Here is a 20191-nt window from a genome sequence, read left to right as displayed (position 1 = left end):
TTTAGTCTCGCGTTCATTTAGTTATTGCATCATTATTGTAATTATTTAGCATTTTTATTATTAGTAGTTTTGTAGTTATTTTATTGTTTCAAACATTATTTTGAATATCGTTACTTGTATTATTTTAAGTCAATAATAGTTTTTTTATTGTTATTAGTTGTTGCTTGTTGATTATTATTGTTATTATTATAATTATTATTAACTTTATTGCTGTTGTTGTTTTTATTAGTCATCTTGTTCATTATTATGAATATTTTAATAAATATTATTTTTGTTTTTGTTGTTATCATTTTAATTATCATAATTTTTTTATTTAAAGCCATTCTATTAGTGTTATTACTTATAGTAATAAGAATTATAACTAATTATAATTGCTGTTGTTAGTTGTTGTCATTTTAAATTATTAAATTAACTAATAATTATTATTATTATTGTAATCTTGTTCATGTTATTATTGATATTTTAGTAATTGTTGTTACTGTTACTGTTATATTAATTATCAATATTTTAGTAATTATTATTGTTGCTTTTAGTATTCTGTTGTTCTTTTATACTATTATTACTGTTGTTATTTTAATTGTAATTATTACTTTTTAAAGTATTACTGTTAATAGTAATAATAATATGATGATAATAATAATAATTGTTGTATTTGTTGTTGTTGTTATTATTCATCTGTTGATAATATTAATAATAATAATAATATTTTTGTTGTTGTCGTTACAACAAAATTGTAATTTTAATTCTTGCCATTATCATTGTTCTTAGCTGTTGTTTTCTTATCATCATCATTGTTATTATTATTAATAATAATTCAATCAATGGTAAAGATGATGATGATTCTTCTTCCTAATAATAATGCTTATTGTTGAGAGAGTGAAATGAATGGCTGTATTTATCAGTGATTGTTCCGTCCTCAGCTTATCTCGTCAGTGGTGACGCAGAACTGGTGTCAAATCGTCCAGAGCTGTGAGCTCGACAACTGGAAGGAGGCGCTAGCGGCCCTGCTGACCTACGCTAACCCAGAGGAGTTCGCTGCTTTCTGCGGTAAGAGGCCTCACAAATAACCGAACATTACCGACATACTTAAAGGGTTAATTCACCCAAAAATGAAATGTCTGTCATTAACTCCTCTCCCTAATGTCGCTCCACACCCGTAAGACCTCCGTTCATCTTCACACACAGTTTAAGATATTTTATATTTAGTCCGAGAGCGTATGCAAGTGTATGCACACTATACTGTCCATGTCCAGAAAGGGAATAAAAACATCATCACAGTAGTCCATATGAGACATCAGTGGGTTAATTAGAGTCTCTTGAAGCATCCAAAATACATTTGGGTGCAAAAATATCAAAAACTACGACTTTATTCAGCATTGACTTCTCTTCCGGGTTTGTTTTCAATCCTAAAATAAAGATTCGAACGATTATGAATCAGCGAATTGATTCATGATTCGGACCGCGTGTCAAACTGCTTTAATCACGTGACATTGGCGATCCGAATCATCCAAGTGTAAAGTTTGGTGGAGGGGGGATTATGGAGTGAACTTAATTTCATTTTGGGGTGAACTAACCCTTTAATTAATCAGCACCTGTTGGCAAGCAAGCTTCTGCATTAGTGTAAGCATATAACAGGGTCTGAGTTGTTCTGGGTGATTGACGCGTGTGTGTGTGTGTGTGTGTGTGTGTGTGTGTGTGTGTGTGTGTGTGTGTGTGTGTTTGTGTGTGTCCAGATACTCTGGGCGCTCGTCTGGAGGCTGAAGGCTCAGAGAAACGGCGTCTGCAGGCCTGTCTGTGCTTCATCTGCTCTGGGAACATTGAGCGTCTGGTGGAGTGCTGGACGTCACAGAGAGACTGCTCATCTCCACTCGCGCTGGAGGTCACATCACCTTAACACACACATACACACACTTATACACTATATTGCCAAAAGTGTTTTGACGCCTGCCTTAACATGCACATGAGCTTCCCATTGTTAATCCATAGGGTTTAATATGGAGTCGGCCCATCCTCTCTAACAGCTCCAGCTCTTCTGGGAAGGCTTTCCTCAAGGTTTAGGAGTGTGTTTATGGGGATTTTTGCCCATTCTTCTAGAAGCTCATTTGTGAGGTCAGGCACTGATGTTGGACGAGACGGCCCTTTCACTGGAACTAAGGGGCCAACCCCTGAAAAACAACCCCACCCCCCTTCACCAACCCCTGAAAAAAAAAAACTAAAACCACATAATCCCCCTCCACTAAACTTTACACTTGGCACAATGCAGTCAGGCAAGTCCCGTTCTCCTGGCGACGGCCAAACCCAGACTCGTCCATGGGATTGTCAGACTGAAGCGTGATTGGTCGCTCAGAGAACACGTCTCACTGCTCTAGAGTCCAGTGGCGGCTGCTTTACTCCACTGCATCCCACACTTTGCATTGCTCTTGGTGATGTAAGGCTTGGTTGAGCTGCTCGGCCATGGAAACCCATTCCATGAAGCTCTCTCCGCTGTTCTTGAGCTCATCTGAAGGCCACAGAAGTCTGGAGGTCTGGAGCTGTTGACTCTGCAGAAAGTTGTTGACTTCTGCGCACTGTGACCCTCAGCATGCGCTGACCCCACTCTGGGATTTAACACTTCGTGGCTGAGTTGCTGTTGTTCCCAATGGCTTCCACTTTGTTCTAATCCCACTAACAGTTGAGCGTGGAATATTTAGTAGTGAGGAAATGTCAGGAATGGACTTATTGCACAGGTGTCAGCCTATCACGGCCCCACGCTTGAGTTCACTGAGCTCCTGAGAGCGACCCATTCCTTCTCTAATGTGTGTAGAAGCGTCTGCAGGCCTTAGCTTGATTAATACAACTGTGGCCATGAAGAGATTGAACACCTGAACTCAGCGATTTGGAGGGGCGGCTCAATACTAACGGCAATATAGTGTATTTTCGTCAGGATGCGTGGAGCGTGTCTGTGAGTTGTATCCTGATGTCCGTTTTTTCGTGCATCTGCAGGATCTGGTGGAGAAGGTGATGATCCTGCGGAAGTCGATCGAGCGTCTGCGTAACGGCGAGGTGTGTGTGCGGAGCTCAGCGCTGACGGAGAAACTCATCCAGTACTCCAGCATACTGGCATCACAGGGCAGCCTGAGTGCCGCGCTCAACTACCTGCCCAACGACTCCAACCAGGTACGGATGGATGGATGGATGGATGGATGGATGGATGGATAGATAAGAAATATGAAATATTAAAAATACTGTTTCTAAACTTTTGACCAATACTGTACATACACACACTGTAACTGTGTGTGTGTGTGTGTGTGTGTGTGTGTGTGTGTGTGTGTGTGTGTGTGTGTGTGTGTGTGTGTGTGTGTGTGTGTGTGTGTGTGTGTGTGTGTGCTCTAGGCTGAAGTTGGGATGTTGAGAGACAGACTGTCGCAGGCGAAGGGTGAGCCGCAGCAGAGACCGCAGCCATCTGCACCAGCAGGAGGCGCTACAGCAGCTCCGAACACACACACTCCTCCAGCACACACACAGGTGAGACAGCAGTTCCGAACACACACACTCCTCCGAACACACACACACACTCCTCCAGCACACACACAGGTGAGACAGCAGTTCCGAACACACACACTCCTCCGAACACACACAGGTGCGACAGCAGCTCCGAACACACACCCCTCCAGCACACACACAGGGTAGACAGCAGCTCTGAACACACACACACTTCTCCGAACACACAGGTGAGACAGCAGCTCCGAACACACTTACTCCTCCAGCACACACACAGGTGAGACAGCAGCTCCAAACACACACACTCCTCCAGCACACACACAGGGGAAACAGCAGCTCCAAACACACACACTCCTCCAGCACACACACAGGGGAAACAGCAGCTCCGAACACACACACTCCTCCAGCACACACACAGGTGAGACAACAGCTCCGAACACACACACTCCTCCAGCACACACACAGGGGAGACAGCAGCTCCGAACCCACACACTCCTCCAGCACACACACAGGGGAAACAGCAGCTCCGAACACACACACTCCTCCAGCACACACACAGGTGAGACAACAGCTCCGAACACACACACTCCTCCAGCACACACACAGGGGAGACAGCAGCTCCGAACCCACACACTCCTCCAGCAGACACACACTCCTCCGGCACACACACAGGTGAGACAGCAGCTCCGAACACACACACTCCTCCGAACACACACACAGGTGAGACAGCAGCTCCGAACACACACACTCCTCCGCACACACACACTCCTCCAGCACACACACAGGTGAGACAGCAGCTTCGAACACACACACTCCTCCGAACACACACACACACTCCTCCAGCGCACACACACAGGTGAGACAGAAGCTCTGAACACACACACTCCTCCAGCACACACACAGGTGAGACAGCAGCTCCGAACACACACACTCCTCCAAACACACACACACACTCCTCCAGCGCAAACACACAGGTGAGACAGCAGCTCCGAACACACACACACTTCTCCAGTACACACAAACACACACACTCTCTCACACACACTCGTCCGAATACACACACACACACTCACTTTCTCACACACACACTCCTCCAGCACACACACAGGTGAGACAGCAGCTCCGAACACACACACAGGTAAGACAGCAGCTTCAAACACACACACACTCCTCCGAACACACACACTCCTCCAGCACACACACAGGTGATACACTCACTCTCTCACACACACACTTCTCCAGCACACACACTGCTGAGACAGCAGCTCCAAACACACACACTCTCTCACACACACACACACACACACTCCTCCAGCACACACACACACACTTCTCCAGCACACACACAGGTGATACACTCACTCTCTCACACACACACTTCTCCAGCACACACACTGCTGAGACAGCAGCTCCAAACACACACACTCTCTCACACACACACACACACGCACACACACACACACGCACACACTCCTCCAGCACACACACTTCTCCAGCACACACACAGGTGAGACAGATGCAGTTCACAGTACAGTCTGTCTGCCATCACCGCTGTCTGTGCTGATGATGAGCACGCAGTCTGCTGATGACCGTCAGTCTCTGTTTGCTTTCGATGACCTGATGGATGTTGTGAAAGCCGGAGCTGGCATACAGTGGCTCTGCTGTTTGCGAAAGGGCGTCTCGCTCTGATTTACAGTGGATATTCTTGCGTCATCCTCGTGTTTGAAGGCTTTTGTTGTCTTCAGGGAGTTTGTGCTGAAGCAGAATAAGGTTATCGTTTCAAAATAGACATTTGTGACATTATGAAAACCTTGTTGTGCAAACATTTAATACTTAAACTGCTTCAAAATGCACCAAACAGGCTGTTAATAATAATGTAATACACACACACACACACACACACACACACACACACACTCACACTCTCTCACACACACACACACACACTCACACACACTGGTCGCTTAATAAGGAAATTGGATAAACAAGGTGACAAGATAAATAACCCTAATTCCAGAGAAGTTGGGACTTTAAGTAAAAAGTAATAACATCAAGACTCTGTGATTAGTTAATTGTGGTAAACCTTTATTTAACTGACAACATTACAAAGAAAAACATTTCAGTGGTTTCACTAGCCAAATGAATTGTATTTTGTAAATAATTTTGAATTTGATCGCTGCAACACTGAAAAAAACCGACCGAGGCAGAATAAAACTGAAAGCTTATAGAATATCCAAGTTAAACTCTTTTGAAACAGTCCAGTTTCCAGAGGACATCATGATCGGGTAAAAGGAGCATCTCAGTGTTTGCAAGCAAACATGGGTCATGGCTCATCACTTCGTGCCAAATTTCATAAGAGAATTGTCAAACAATTAAAGACATCACATTTCTCAATGCAAGATTGCAACGTGTTTAGGTCTTTCTCCATCTACCATACATGATATTGTGAAAACACGATTGGTACCATTCAGACTTTCATCAGTAACACGTGCAAAAGCAAACGGTATGGAGGTACATCAGTAACATCCACATGGATGGAGGACCCAAGGTTTCCCAGCAGAACATTGGCCAAAGCATCACACTGCCTCCGCCGGCTCGCCTTCTTCCCATAGTGCATCCTGGGGCCATGTGTTCCTCAGGTAAGCCACACACACACACACACACCCGGCCATCCACGTGATGTAGAAGAACACGTGATTCTTCAGACCAGGCCACCTTCTTCCATTGCTCGGTGGTCCAGTTCTGATGCTCACGTGCCACTGTTGGTGCTTTCGGCGGGGTCAGGGGTCAGAGGTCACCCTGACTGGTCAGCGGCTATGCCGCCCCATACGCAACAACACACAGAGATGCTCTGTGTATTCTGACAGCTTTCTATCAGAACCAGCATTAACTTCTCGAGCAGTTTGAGCTCCAGTAGCTCGTCTGTTTGATCGGACCCCACGGGCCAGCCTTCGCTCCCCACGGTCATCAATGAGCCTTGGCCGCCCATGACCCTGTGGCCGGTTCTCCACTGGTCCTTCCTTGGAGCACTTTTGATAGATACTGACCACTGCAGACCGGGAACAGCCCACAAGAGCTGCAGTTTTGGAGATGCTCTGACCCAGTCGTCTGGCCGTCACAATTTGGCCAAACTCACTCAAATCCTTACGCTTGCCCATTTCTCCTGCTTCTAACACACATCAACTTTAAGGACAAAATGTTCACTTGCTGCCTAATATATCCCACCCACTAACAGGAGCCGTGATGAAGAGATCATCTGTGTTATTGACTTCACCTCTATGGTCATAATGTTATGCCTGATCGGTGTATGCTGCCATTAGGATGACATCTTTCCTGAGAAGCAAGACAATGACAGGCCTCATTCGGCTTGTGCTACAGCTGAGTGGCTTTTTAGACAAAAGGGAAATGAACGTCCTTGACTGTCAGTCTAGATTGGTCTCTTATTGAAAATGTATGGCACATTGTGAGAAGGAGAATCCGGCATCGACGACCAGACTGTTGGCCACTTGTGAAACTGCAACAATTTGTGTCCTCAATTCCCAAAAGATTAAAAAAGTGTACTTAAAAGAAGTGATGTGATGTTTTGTGCTCCAGAGACTCCATCTAAAGTGCACATAAGAGAGATTCGTTCAAATGATTCGTTCAGGAATGAGGCAGTTGTTAATGAACGAGTCATTGAATCTTTGACTCGACCGATTCATTCAAACACTGAATCATTCAGTCATGAAAATACTGTGAGATGTGCTGTGATCTTTGTTTGGAACTATTTTTTTCACTGCTGAAATCGAACAGAAACAGTCAATATTGCGTCTAAAATCCAAGTGTTTTAAAGGGTTAGTTCACCCAAAAATGAACATTATTTCATTAATTACTCCCCCTCATGTCGTTGGACACCTGTAACACCTTCGTTCATCTTCAGAACACAAATGAAGATATTTTTGTTGAAAGCTGAGAAAGGCTTCCGATAGGCCTCCATTGGGATTCAGTACATTTCGACTGACCCACTCACAAGACCCATAAAGGCACTAAAGACTTCGTTACAAAGTCCATCTCACTACAGTGGCTGTACAATAATTGTACCAAGCGGCGAGAACAGTTTTTGTGCGCAAAAAAAAATCAAAATATTGACTTTATCTGCCAAGATATTGTCTTCTGTGTAGGTCTCGGACGTGAACTCGCGCGATAGCGGCTCCTCCTCTTCCGGGTCGTGTATTCGCTGTGATTCCAACGGCGGAGCTGCGTCATATTCTCGCGCATGCGTCGAGTTCACGTCAATAATTTGGTGGATTATATTGTTATTTTGATTTTTGTGCGCACAATAACTATTTTCGTCGCATTGTAAAATGATTGTACAGCCGCTGTAGTGAGATGGACTTTGTAGCGACGTCTTTAGTGCCTTTATGGGTCTTGTGAGTGGGAATGTACTAAATCCCAATGGAGGCCTATCGGAAGCCTTTCTCAGCTTTCAACAAAAATATCTTCATTTGTGTTTGTCAAGTTGTGTGTGTTTTTATGGCTGGCCACAGCTCTGCAGAAACTTGAAAACTGCTTTTTTCCTTGATGAACGCAAAGGACAACTCAAAACTGTTCACGTTGTGATTTTTTTATTCTCATAAAGATGGAACAGAATAGAGTTGTCCTTTGCGTTCATCAAGGAAAAAAGCAGTTTTCAAGTTTCTGCAGAGCTGTGGCCAGCCATAAAAACACACACAACTTGACAGTTGATAACCAATTGCGTCTTCGGATGATCAGGAGCTGTGGTCATTAGTATCTCCTTTTACGAATGAGTAAGAGAAACAAGCAAGCTTTTACTAAGCATCTCAATGCCATGCACCTGCTCTCCTTGTGGGTGCACAGTTAATATGGTCCCCCAGAGCACTTCCTGTAAGTTGGTTCCAACAGCTCTGGTTGCATGGTTGCCCCCTGCAGTTTGGGAGTGCTTTGAGTGCCCTGAATGAATTTAGGCTTAAGTGCTCAGTACTTGTAATCATGACTTGACACAACAGTGTTCTGAAGATGAACGAAGGTGTTACAGGTGTCCAACGACATGAGGGGGAGTAATTAATGACATAATTTTCATTTTTGGGTGAACTAACCCTTTGATATGAATGTTTATTAAGCCGTGGTATGAAATTATGAAATCAGTGTCACATGTTCAGTCGTGATGGTATTCAGCACTCGGTCGTGTTATTGTTGCTTCACTGTATCATATGCAGTGACTTACTAACTACTTACTAACGCGTTACTCTAATCTGACGACTTTTTCCAGTAACGAGTAATCTAACGCGTTACTATTCCCAAACCAGTAATCAGATTAAAGTAATTTATCCAAGTCACTGTGAGTTACTATTTTAGTCATTTACCTTAGTAAAAAATAAATATTTTTTGCTTTCTTCTTGCGTCTCGGGAAGAGTATTATTTTAAGGAAATATTTTTTCATTTCAACTTAAAATGTCAGGAGAGACATTGTTTACGTTAAAAATGCCCTTCTAATAAAGTGTGTGTTGCCAAAAACGCTCGTCATTTCTGTGTTGAGGCGGTAGGGGTGCTGTCGGAAACTGTAACTACACCCCTAACTACAAATGTAACTAATAAAGTAACTTGTAATCTTACTTAGTTACTTTTAAAATCAAGTTATCTGTAAAGTAACTAAGTTACTTTTTAAAGGAGTGATCAGTAATCGGATTACTTTTTCAAAGTAACTGTGGAAACACTAATCATGTTATAAACATAAAAACTATGATTCTGCAGAAGTGTTTACTACTTTCCAAAAAACAAAAAAAACAGCCTCAAAGCCATAGGATCAGCTCTCAAGCGTTGCTTTTTACTGATGAAATGAATAGCATACTTATATCTTGCTTTAGTTTTTCATCTCCATATTAATATTTATTATGTATTTCAGCTTTACTATGTTTCAGTTAACAGTAACCAGGCTGGTAATAAGTTGCTGTACCTTGAACCACATTTCTTGTGTGTTTGCATCATCACAGCTGCTCAGACTGTTGCATAAAGTTGACCAATACTGCAATAGTTATTTAGGCATGTCATGTTGATGTGTTGTAATGTGTACCCATCCACACTCCCTCCTCAGATGCCCCATGCAGCGCCACAGATGATGCCTCGTGTTTTTACCCCTCAAACGCTTCCTGAATCTGCTCCGCCCCGGCCCGGCCTGAGACCAGCTTACCCACAACACCCTGCCACAGCGTCAGGTGACCACAGCAGCTTCATGATGTTTATTGAATCCTTCTGACCCCAAAACTTGCACATCAAACTTCACACTGCAAAAAATGTCTTCTTACTCAGTATTTTTGTCTTGTTTCTAGTCCAAACATCTAAAAATTCTTAAAACAAGAAACATTTACTAGACAAGCAAAGTAATTGTCTTGTTTTGGGGAAAAATAACTCTAAATGAAGAGAGTTTTTGCTTAAAATAAGATAAATAATCTGCCAATGGGGTGAGAAAAATAATCTTAATTCAAACAGAAAACAAGATTATTTTTCTCACCCCATTGGCAGATTATTTATCTTATTTTAAGCAAACATTATTTTGTCCCAAAACTAGACTCTAAAACTAGCTTGTCTAGTAAAGGTTTCTTAATGTAACATTTTTAGATATTTTGACTAGAAACAAGACAAAAATACTAAGTAAGAAAAGCATTTGCTGACTCTTGCACATCGACCCCAGATAGTCAGGTCACCTTCATTTATACATCGCTTCTCACAATTCAGATCGTTTCAAAGCAGCTTTACACTGATAATAGAAAATTAACTCTTTCCCTGCCAGCGTAAAAAAAAAAAAAAAGTCTCCAGCCTCCGCCAATGTTTTTGACCATTTTCACAAAAATCTAATAGCCTATAGAATATTTTGTAAGTAAACATTGTATACATTTTTAAATCTTGCTTATTAATGTTGATAGAACTGGGCTAATATGGTCATACACTGCAAAAAAATACTGCTCTTACATAGGAATTTTGTCTTGTTTCTAGTCTAAATATCATAAAGCATTTACTAGATAAGTAAAATAACATAAGAGTTTTTTATTGTTTTGTTGAAAATAAACAGGGAAAATGATCTGCCAATGGAGTGAGAAAAACAATCTTATTTCTGATTGAAATCTTGTTTCCTGTTTCCGTCCAAAACAGAAATAAGATAAGACTCGATGAGAGGCGAGTCTTATTAAAATGAAGACTCGCCTCTCATCCCATTGGCGAGTCTTCATTTTAATTTGATTTTCAACAAAATAAATGCTTCTTGATTTAAGAATATTTAGATATTTGGACTGGAAACAAGAATAAAATACTAAATAAGAAGAGCATTTTTTTGCAGAGTAGTTCCTGGTTCTAGTAAGAACTCGAGCTGCTGCGTTTTGGACCAGCTGGAGTTTGTTTATTAAGCGAGTAGGGCAACCACCCAGTAGAGCATTACAATAATCTAGCCTTGAGCTCATGAACTAGCATGTGTCGTAAAACTATATTAAATGTTTCTTCCTTCAGGATTCCCTCCCTCTCAGCCGTTCCCTCAGTCGGGGCCTCACGGTGGGCCTTTGGGATTCATGTCAGGCCCCTCCATGCCCTCCTCCAGCCTGGCCGGTCCTTCGGGGCAGCCCTCCTCTCCGCCGGGACCAATGATGGCCCATCCACCTGCCCCGGGGTTCATCTCACCCACCTCTCTCCCAGGCGGCCCGCTGCCCTTTTTCCCCGGAGCTCCACACACACAGGGCCCCAGTGGAGCTTACCCTCCTCTCGGGGCCGTTTATCCTCAGGGCGGCCCCGGGGCTCCAGCTGCCAAGAGCTACGCCGCCGCCGCCCCGCCTCCACCTACAGGTACATGCAGAAAGTTTGGTCTCTTTAGGAAGGCAAAAATAACTGATTTAAAGGATGTGTATGTAAGATTGTGGCCCAAACTGGTACTGCAGTCCCTTTCAAATGACTGTAGAGCGGTGTATCCCCCTCCCCCTGACTCGAGGTTGCCAGATTGGCTGCAGGATCTGCAGGAACGTTTGTAGATCTGCAGCTGTGGTAACTAGAGCAGATCTGGCAACCCGAAACACTTCTGACTTCATGATTGGTTGATAGGTGGAGGGCGGAGCTTCAGGCCCAAACGCAACATGACATCATCAACATCAGTTTAGGGCGGCAACAACAACTTTATAATGACAATATCCTGGCCGGACTATTGTTGGCAGTAGGGCTGCACGTTTTCAAGTTTTTCATTAACCGTTAACCGAGGCCCTTAGCGGTTAATACTCGGTGGGTTAACCATAGTGTGCGTCGGGGTTATTATTTTTAGTTTATTAATTTGACGACCACCATCTCCGTAGTGAACGCGCCTATAGAGAGAAATGCACATCATGGATTACCTAATCAGAGAGTAGCCTATTTCTTTTCGTTTTAAATAGTTAAAAGACATTTCAAGCTTTCTTAAGATATATTTCATGTCTGTGAGGCGTACGCTGAGTTTCGTTAAATTAGGATGAGATGCGCTCCAGTTCACGAGCAGTGCGAGTGGCCGCGAGGGCGCCGTCATGATTAGGGCATTAGTAAAATATGCAGCCGAGAACGATTCCCACAGCGTTCGTCTCGCGCGGCTGAGCCTCTCCCGGCAGAGAGTTCAAGCATCTGTGGACTCGTTCCTTCAGCTCTGGCCATCTTGCTTTCAGTCCGCGATTAGCTTTTTTGTTTTCTTCATTACAGTTAAAGTAACGTCTGCTTTTCTCTAGTCATTCACAAGTTTCTCACTTCAAACTTTCTTTCTTCTGCTCCGTTATGCACAGCGCGCGCGGCTCCCGCTCTGCTTCTGCCCTAATGCGACTTATAGTCCAGTGCGACTTATGTTATTTTTCTCTTCATGACGCATTTTTTGACTGATGCGGCTCATACTCCGGAGCGACTTATAGCCTGAAAAATGCGGTAAGCACTGCATTGCAATACTTACATTTTTCCCCGTCACTCTCATTTTTAAAGTGCTCCCACGCTTTCTTTCCCCGCTTAGAAACATGGACAGTAAAAGAAATGGACAGAGCGATCCCATTGACGTCAACGGCGAAATAAAGAAGTCAACCTAGGGGCACTCACTTCCTGATGGCGGAGCGAACTGCGCCGGCTCAGACTGAGCTTGAGGACGTAGATGTGACGTGAGCCTCCTGTCTGACAGCTGTAGGTCTTCTAGTAGATGTGGAAAGCGAAATCTGAATCACGTTGTTTAAATATTTTCTCCCGTTGCTTTTGGCTCACTATGGGCTTCTCCCCATTCTTCCCCCTTGACTTTATCAGACTTTATGTCTCCACGTCCCCCGACTGTCTCATAGACAGTAAAGATTGCCTGCGAGCGTCTCCTCCGGTCTATACGGTAATTTCTCTACTGTGCGACAGAGTCGCGTTGGTTATGACGCAATCGTTAGCCTATTTTTACAAAAACAGCTTCTACGGGGCGATAGTGTAAGATACAAGGTAACGGAGCCTTTTATGCACTGTCGTGTTTCTTTAGAAATAAACAATGGACAAATGGAGTCTTTAAACGTCTCAGATGTAAAGTTATTCACTGTCAAAGTGACTCAAAAATGAATGGGAGTCAATGGGATGCTAACAGCAGGTGATGGCTTGGTTAGCAATGGCCGCCCCTATGGGGTGGAACGCTTTCCGAGCGCTAGATTACCCCCTTGCTTAGAAAGCTGCTCATGACTTCTTGTGGATATTACAAATGTCTGGGAGCGCTCTGGCGGTCTCTAGGGGTGCAAAAATATATTACAACTAAATTCAAAGCATGTCATTGACGCCACTTAACCGAGCAAAATGTTTCACTCGGTTACGCAATTTTTAACGGTTAATCGGTCAATCGGTTAACCATGGACACCCCTAGTTGGCAGTGATAGAAGTGTTTGAAATGAACACGATTTCTTAATGTCTAGTCACATATCAGGGCCATTTTATGATTCACTGAAATACATTTCTTACATACAGTTCCTTTAATCCCAATCATGTTGTGGGACTTTACAGAAATGATCATTTAAAAGCCCCAGCTGATCTCCTTTTGGTTTTAGGAAGAAAGTCACACAGGTTTGAAACAACATAAGAAAAAAACATTTTTATTAATTAAATTTTTTTTTTTTTGGTTGAATGATTTTCTCTGGAATTAAGAGCTTTTTATATTGTTCCTGCTGTTTGATTTTCAGGATATTTTCCATGGCTGACTTACCAGAAAGAAGAGGAAGGTGACAGGGAGTGTGTGAGCGTGTGTGTGTGAGCGTGTGTGTGAGCGAGCGTGTGAGCGAGCGTGTGTGTGAGCGCGTGTGTGAGCGCGTGTGTGTGCGCGTGTGTGTGCGCGTGTGTGTGCGCGCGCGTGTGTGTGTGCGCGCGTGTATGTGTGTGTGTGTGCGCGCGTGTATGTGTGTGTGTGCGCGCGCGTGTGTGTGTGTGTGTGCGCGCGTGTGTGTGTGTGCGCGCGTGTGTGTGTGTGCGCGCGTGTGTGTGTGCGCGCGCGTGTGTGTGTGTGTGCGCGTGCGTGTGTGTGTGTGTGCGCGCGTGTGTGTGTGTGTGTGTGTGTGTGTGTGTGTTTTCAGTGGGGACCACCCTGAACACAAACTCATGGGGACTCGTGTCAGTGTGGGGACCCTTGAGGAAACAAGCTTATAAATCAAACAGAATGAGTTCTTTTGAAAATGTAAAAATGCCTGTAGTTTTGTGCTGGGTAGGTTTTGTGTGTGTGTGTGTACTCGTTTATATTACATTGTGGGGACCAAATGTCCCCACAATGGTAATATAGATCTCCAGCCAACCGTCCCCACAATATAAATGGCTTCATAAACATACTAAATTATGTTTTTTAAGTGCGTGTATATGTGTGTGTGTGTGTGTGTGTGTGTGATGGGTAGGTTTAGGGGCAGTGTAGGGGGATAGAAAATACAGTTTGTACAATGTAAAATCCATTACACCTATGGAGAGTCCCCACAATTCACAAAAACATAAGTGTGTGTGTGATGGGTAGGGTTAGTGTAAAGGGAGAGAATGTACAGTATAAAAACAGTACGGAGAGTCCCCACAAAGATAGTGAACCAGACATGAATGTGTGTGTGTGTGTTTATATAAGCTTCAGAACAGAGACATTGTGTTTGTTTATAAGCTTCAGAACAGAGACTGCGTGTGTGTTTGTGTGTATGTGTGTGTGTTTATAAGCTTCAGAACAGAGACATTGTGTGTGTATTCCAGTGCTTTATGGGACAGCAACAGTCCAAACAGACCGTCCTCAAACTCGGCTCTTCTAACATTTCCTGCTGACTGATTTTGAGTTGTTTGTCAGAATATTAGCACACTGATCATGTGAGCTTCCTGTGTGATCTCTCTGAGGCTTGTGGGTAATAAAGTTTGCGTGACTTCTGAAGGCTGATTGCAAGTTTGCTGTGTTTGCTTCTGTTTATATCATCACACAATGCAAAACAGAGTTAATAATACTGTTCAAAGTTTGGGGTTTGTAAGATTTTAAATCTGCATGTATCTGCTCATAACTCCAGTAAAGCAGTGAAATATTCCTCCAGTGTAGATCATCTGTTCTCTGTGTGAATATATAGTAAAGTGTGATTTATTCCTGTGATCAAAGCTGAGTTTATCATCATTACTCCAGTCTTCAGTGTCACATGATCCTTCACTAATCATTCTCAGATGAGGATCTGATGATCAACACATTTAGGATTATTATCAGAGTTTTCTAATTGAATGCATCCTTGCTGAGTCTCTCTGAGCCCTAAACCTTTGAACAGTCCAGTAAATCGGGCAGGAAGAGTCTACAGTGACCCTTAACTCACTCTTAGAGATGTGAGTGAATGTCAGATCGAGTTTCTATTAGTACTTCATCTGTTGATTTGGCAGAAGTGTGTTTGTGCATCTTCCTTTACTGTAAATGAGAAGTAGTCGTCACATGTTTATGTGTGTGTTGGTGCATTGATGCATGTGCTGATTAAATGCCTCTTCTTCTCTGCAGCTGCTCAGGACGGGTGGAACGACCCTCCAGCCGTGCGCTCGGGACAACGCAAGAAAAAGGTATTCATGTGCAGTATGATGGTAATGCCAATGATAATGTATTTAATGTGAAATTGTGAGAGAGTGTGTGCGTGCGTGTGTGCGCGTGCGAGTGTGTGCATGCAAGTGTGCGTGCAAAAGTGTGTGCGTGCGTGCCAGAGTGTGTGCGTGCGTGCGATTGTGCGTGAGCGTTCATGGGTAAGTGTGTGCGAATGTGTGCGTCCGTGCGTGAGTGTGTGTGCGTGCTAGTGTGTGCGTGCGTGCGAGAGTGTGTTTCGCGTGTGTGAGGGTGTGTGTGCTTGCGTACGTGTGAGAGTGTGTTTTTGCGTGCGCATATGTGCATGCATATGTGTGTGTTTGTGTCCGTGTGTACAGTATAAAAACCATTACGTCTAAGGAGAGTCCCCATAAATCATAAAAACACAGTGTGTGAGAGAGTGAGTGTGTGTGAGAGAGTGAGTGTGTGTGAGAGAGTGAGTGTGTGTGAGAGAGTGAGTGTGTGTGAGAGAGTGAGTGTGTGTGAGAGAGTGAGTGTGTGTGAGAGAGTGAGTGTGTGTGAGAGAGTGAGTGTGTGTGAGAGAGTGAGTGTGTGTGAGAGAGTGAGTGTGTGTGAGAGAGTGAGTGTGTGTGAGAGAGTGAGTGTGTGTGAGAGAGTGAGTGTGTGTGAGAGAGTGAGTGTGTGTGAGAGAGTGAGTGTGTGTGAGAGAGTGAGTGTGTGTGAGAGAGTGAGTGTGTGTGAGAATGAGAGAGTGTGTGTGAGAATGAGAGAGTGTGTGTGTGTGTGAGAGAGTGTGTGTGTGTGTGTGTGTGAGAGAGTGTGTGTGTGTGTGTGTGTGTGTGAGAGAGTGTGAGTGTGTGAGAGTGTGAGTGTGTGAGTGTGTGAGAGTGTGAGTGTGTGAGAGTGTGAGTGTGTGAGAGTGTGAGTGTGTGAGAGTGTGAGTGTGTGAGAGTGTGAGTGTGTGAGAGTGTGAGTGTGTGAGAGTGTGAGAGTGTGAGAGTGTGAGAGTGTGAGTGTGTGAGAGTGTGAGTGTGTGAGAGTGTGAGTGTGTGAGAGTGTGAGTGTGTGAGAGAGTGAGTGTGTGAGAGAGTGAGTGTGTGTGTGTGCTTGCGTTCGTGTGAGAGTGTTTTTGCGTGCACATATGTGTGTGTTTGTGTCCGTGTGTACAGTATAAAAACCCTTACGTCTAAGGAGAGTCCCCATAAATCATGAAAACACAGTGTGAGAGAGTGAGTGAGTGTGTGAATGAGTGAGTGTGTGTGTGAGTGAGTGTGTGTGAGAGAGTGAGTGTGTGTGTGAGAGAGAGTGAGTGTGTGTGTGAGAGAGAGTGAGTGTGTGTGAGAGAGAGTGAGTGTGTGAGAGAGAGTGAGTGTGTGAGAGAGAGTGAGTGTGTGAGAGAGAGTGAGTGTGTGTGTGTGTGTGTGTGTGTGTGTGTGTGTGTGTGTGTGTGTGTGTGTGTGTGTGTGTGAGAGAGAGAGAGATGGGTAGGGTTAGTGTAAGGGGAGTTTGTACAGTATAAAAATCATTACGTCTTTTGAGAGTCCCGATAAAACATTAAAACACATTGTGTGTCTGTGTGTGTCTGTGTGTGTGGTACAGCTGCCAGAGAACTACACTCCACCCGCTCCGATCACAGCCCCGGTGATGGGCTTCCCTACGGAGGCTCCGCAGGACCGAGTCCAGGTGCCGCCCGGAGCCCCTCAGGAGCCCAACATACAGGTCAGAGGTCATGATCAGTCATGAGTCGATCAGATGTGTGTGTGATCCGAGGGTTTGATGTGTGTGTGTGTGTGTGTGTGTGTGTGTGTTCTAGTCCTTACAGCAGCTTCCAGCTGTGCGAGTGGGGCAGAAGGAAATCCCCGCCGAACACATGATCATCAAGAGCACCTTTAGCAGCCTCGTGCAGCGTTGTCAGCTGGCCGCCGCAGACCCGGTAACACACACACACACACACACACACACACACACACACACACACACACACACACACACATACACGTCTGGTTCACTATCTTTGTAGGGACTCTCCATAGACGTAATGGTTTTTATACCATAAAAACAGTACATTCTATCCCCCTACACTGCCCCTGCTCCTAAACCTACCCAACACACACACACACACACACACACACTGCCTCTAAACCTACCCATCTCACACACACACACACACACACACACACACTCTCTCTCTCATGCACACGCACACTCCTTCACAAGCGCACATACACACAACCGCACGCTCTCTCTAACGCACACACTCTCTCACACACGCACACACACACACACACTCTCTCTCTCTCTCTCACACACACACACACACAGTACGCAGACTGCAGACGGAAGAGCTGGCAAACTCTAATCTGATTGGCAGACTTTATGCAACCTTCTGGAACCAGTGCACAGGTTTATATCTGTCCTCAAAGAAAAGTACATGATCTTTTTTTATCATGACATGTCAGCACAGCTTTTTTCAAATCTGATAATAATCATAAATCAGATCCTCATCTGAGAATGATTAGTGAAGGATCAGTGACTCTGAAGACTGGAGTAATGATGATAAAATCAGCTTTGATCACAGGAATAAATCCTGTCATAACATTATGACTGGTGAAGTGAATAACACTGATGATCTCTTCATCACGGCTCCTGTTAGTGGGTGGGATATATTAGGCAGCAAGTGAACATTTTGTCCTCAGAGTTGATGTGTGTGAAGCAGGAGAAATGGGCAAGCGTAAGGATTTGAGCGAGTTTGGCCAGATTGTGACGGCTAGACGACTGGGTCAGAGCATCTCCAAAACTGCAGCTCTTGTGATTTGCATATTTAATGAGCTTCAGTTCACATGAGGGATTGTTTTGAAAGCGGCACCGGAATGATTCTCTCGATCACAGGGCTCGTAAACGTCTTTATCAAACAAACACAATGATTTATTTCTTATTCACCCGCGACTGATTGGAATATTATTTCTGTATTACTTGGCCCGCCCGATCGATGTATATAAGCGCGAACTGCGCACACACACCTACACACGTCTACAAAAGCTTTTCTTTGACTAACGAAGAAGTGTTCAGCTCTGAAACTTACAGGATATTCTTATATTAACATGACTTTTTATATATCAAAAGCTCAAGGGAAAGTTGATTTCTCAATTGATCAGCCCTTTAACTTTCCTTCCAGCAAACGAAGCGCAAACTCGACGATGCCTCCAAACGCCTTGAGAGTCTGTATGATAAACTGCGGGATCAAGCGGTGAGTTGGAAGACGCTCGAGTATGAGTTAAGTCTCTAAGCTTCCAGAATTAAACGGATGTTTTCTGTCTCTCGTCAGCTCTCTCCCAGCATCCTCAGCGGCCTCCACGAGATCAGCCGCTGCGTCGGCGCACGCAACTATCAGCAGGGTCTGGAGGTTCATACGCAGGTCGTGAGCAGCAGCAACTTCAGCGAGATCTCCGCCTTCATGCCCGTCCTTAAGGTGCTCATGACCATCGGGAACAAACTGGCCGTGTGACGCGCCAAACTCAAATAATGTCCCACGTTTGCTGGTGTTCTTCATGCGTTTGGTGTTTTCCTTCATGCACTCGGCCTTATTCATCCAACGACTGTTCAGAAAACCGTTGTTGTGTAACTCAAAGGGTTAGTTCACCATTAATTCCTCCTGTGGTTGGCCAGCCGTCAGACCTCCGCTCATCTTCACACACAGATGAAGATATTAGTGTTGAAATCCGATGGCTCAGAAAGGCCTTCATTGACACCAATGTCATTTCCTCTCTCAAGACCCATAAAGGCACTAAAGACGTCATTACAAAGCCCATCTCACTACAGCGGCTCTACAATCATTGATGAAGAGGCCAGAATAGAGTTAGTGCGCAAAAAACACTAAATAACGGCTTATATAGTGATGGCCGATTTCAGAACAAAGCTTCGAACCGTTATGAGTCAGTGAATCGATTCATGATTCGGATCGCCAGAGTCACGTGACTTCAGCAGTTTGACACGCGATCCGAATCATGAGTCGATTCACTGACTCATAACGGTTCGAATCATGAATCGATTCACTGACTCATAATGGTTCGAATCATGAATCGATTCACTGACTCATAACGGTTCGAAGCTTTGTTCTGAAATCGGCCATCACTCTATAAGTCGTTATTTAGTGTTTTTGCGCACTAACTCTATTCTGGCCTCTTCATCAATGATTGTAGAGCCGCTGTAGTGAGATGGGCTTTGTAACAACGTCTTTAGTGCCTTTATGGGTCTTGAGAGAGGAAATGACATTGGTGTCAATGAAGGCCTTTCTGAGCCATCGGATTTCAACACTAATATCTTCATCTGTGTGTGAAGATGAGCGGAGGTCTGACGGCTGGCCAACCACAGGAGGAATTAATCACACAATTTACATCACAGGCTGAACTAACCCTTTTAATGCAACAATTTGTCTAAGAATGAGCGAATCATGTCAATTGTTGCATTGAATTCAATGTGAGAATTTAATGCGACAGTTAAAGAATAAGCCTTAATAAACCCTGAGCAGAACGAAATTGTGTACATCGTTGCATTCATTCAGTTCGTAAAGCCAAATGTGTGTTGAATTGAATGTAACAGTTTGTCTTAGAAAGAGCGGAACGAATCGGTGTAAATCATTCGTTTGTTGATTTTGATTCAGTGTGAGGCCGAGGCTTTATCGAGAAATACGAACAGAAC

At 44.1% G+C, this 20191-nt stretch overlaps 1 protein-coding gene across 3 annotated transcripts in view; it reads left to right on the top strand.

Annotated features, from left to right (window-relative positions):
• The window catches only part of sec31b (SEC31 homolog B, COPII coat complex component), a 45642-nt gene extending 26432 nt beyond the window's left edge, over positions 1-19210 (top strand). Inside the window, exons 16-27 of one of the 3 annotated variants that reach the window (XM_067429465.1) lie at positions 921-1047; positions 1734-1879; positions 2983-3156; positions 3373-3491; positions 4655-4685; positions 9572-9692; positions 10978-11307; positions 15458-15516; positions 17093-17212; positions 17307-17426; positions 18669-18740; positions 18819-19210. In XM_067429465.1, coding sequence (XP_067285566.1) covers positions 921-1047; positions 1734-1879; positions 2983-3156; positions 3373-3491; positions 4655-4685; positions 9572-9692; positions 10978-11307; positions 15458-15516; positions 17093-17212; positions 17307-17426; positions 18669-18740; positions 18819-18998 — 1599 coding nt within the window. In that variant the 3' untranslated portion in view covers positions 18999-19210. Of the gene's footprint in view, positions 1-920; positions 1048-1733; positions 1880-2982; positions 3157-3372; positions 3505-3867; positions 3899-4654; positions 4686-9571; positions 9693-10977; positions 11308-15457; positions 15517-17092; positions 17213-17306; positions 17427-18668; positions 18741-18818 lie in introns of all 3 variants that reach the window. The other 2 variants (XM_067429466.1, XM_067429467.1) reach the window with 2 other exon arrangements.
• Positions 19211-20191: the final 981 nt, after the last annotated feature.

Source organism: Pseudorasbora parva, chromosome 21 (assembly GCF_024679245.1).
Source record: "Pseudorasbora parva isolate DD20220531a chromosome 21, ASM2467924v1, whole genome shotgun sequence".
In the NCBI taxonomy this organism is placed as follows: Eukaryota; Metazoa; Chordata; class Actinopteri; order Cypriniformes; family Gobionidae; genus Pseudorasbora; species Pseudorasbora parva.
The sequence above is the reverse complement of the archived record's forward strand: the minus strand, read 5'-3'. Positions and strand labels throughout refer to the sequence as shown.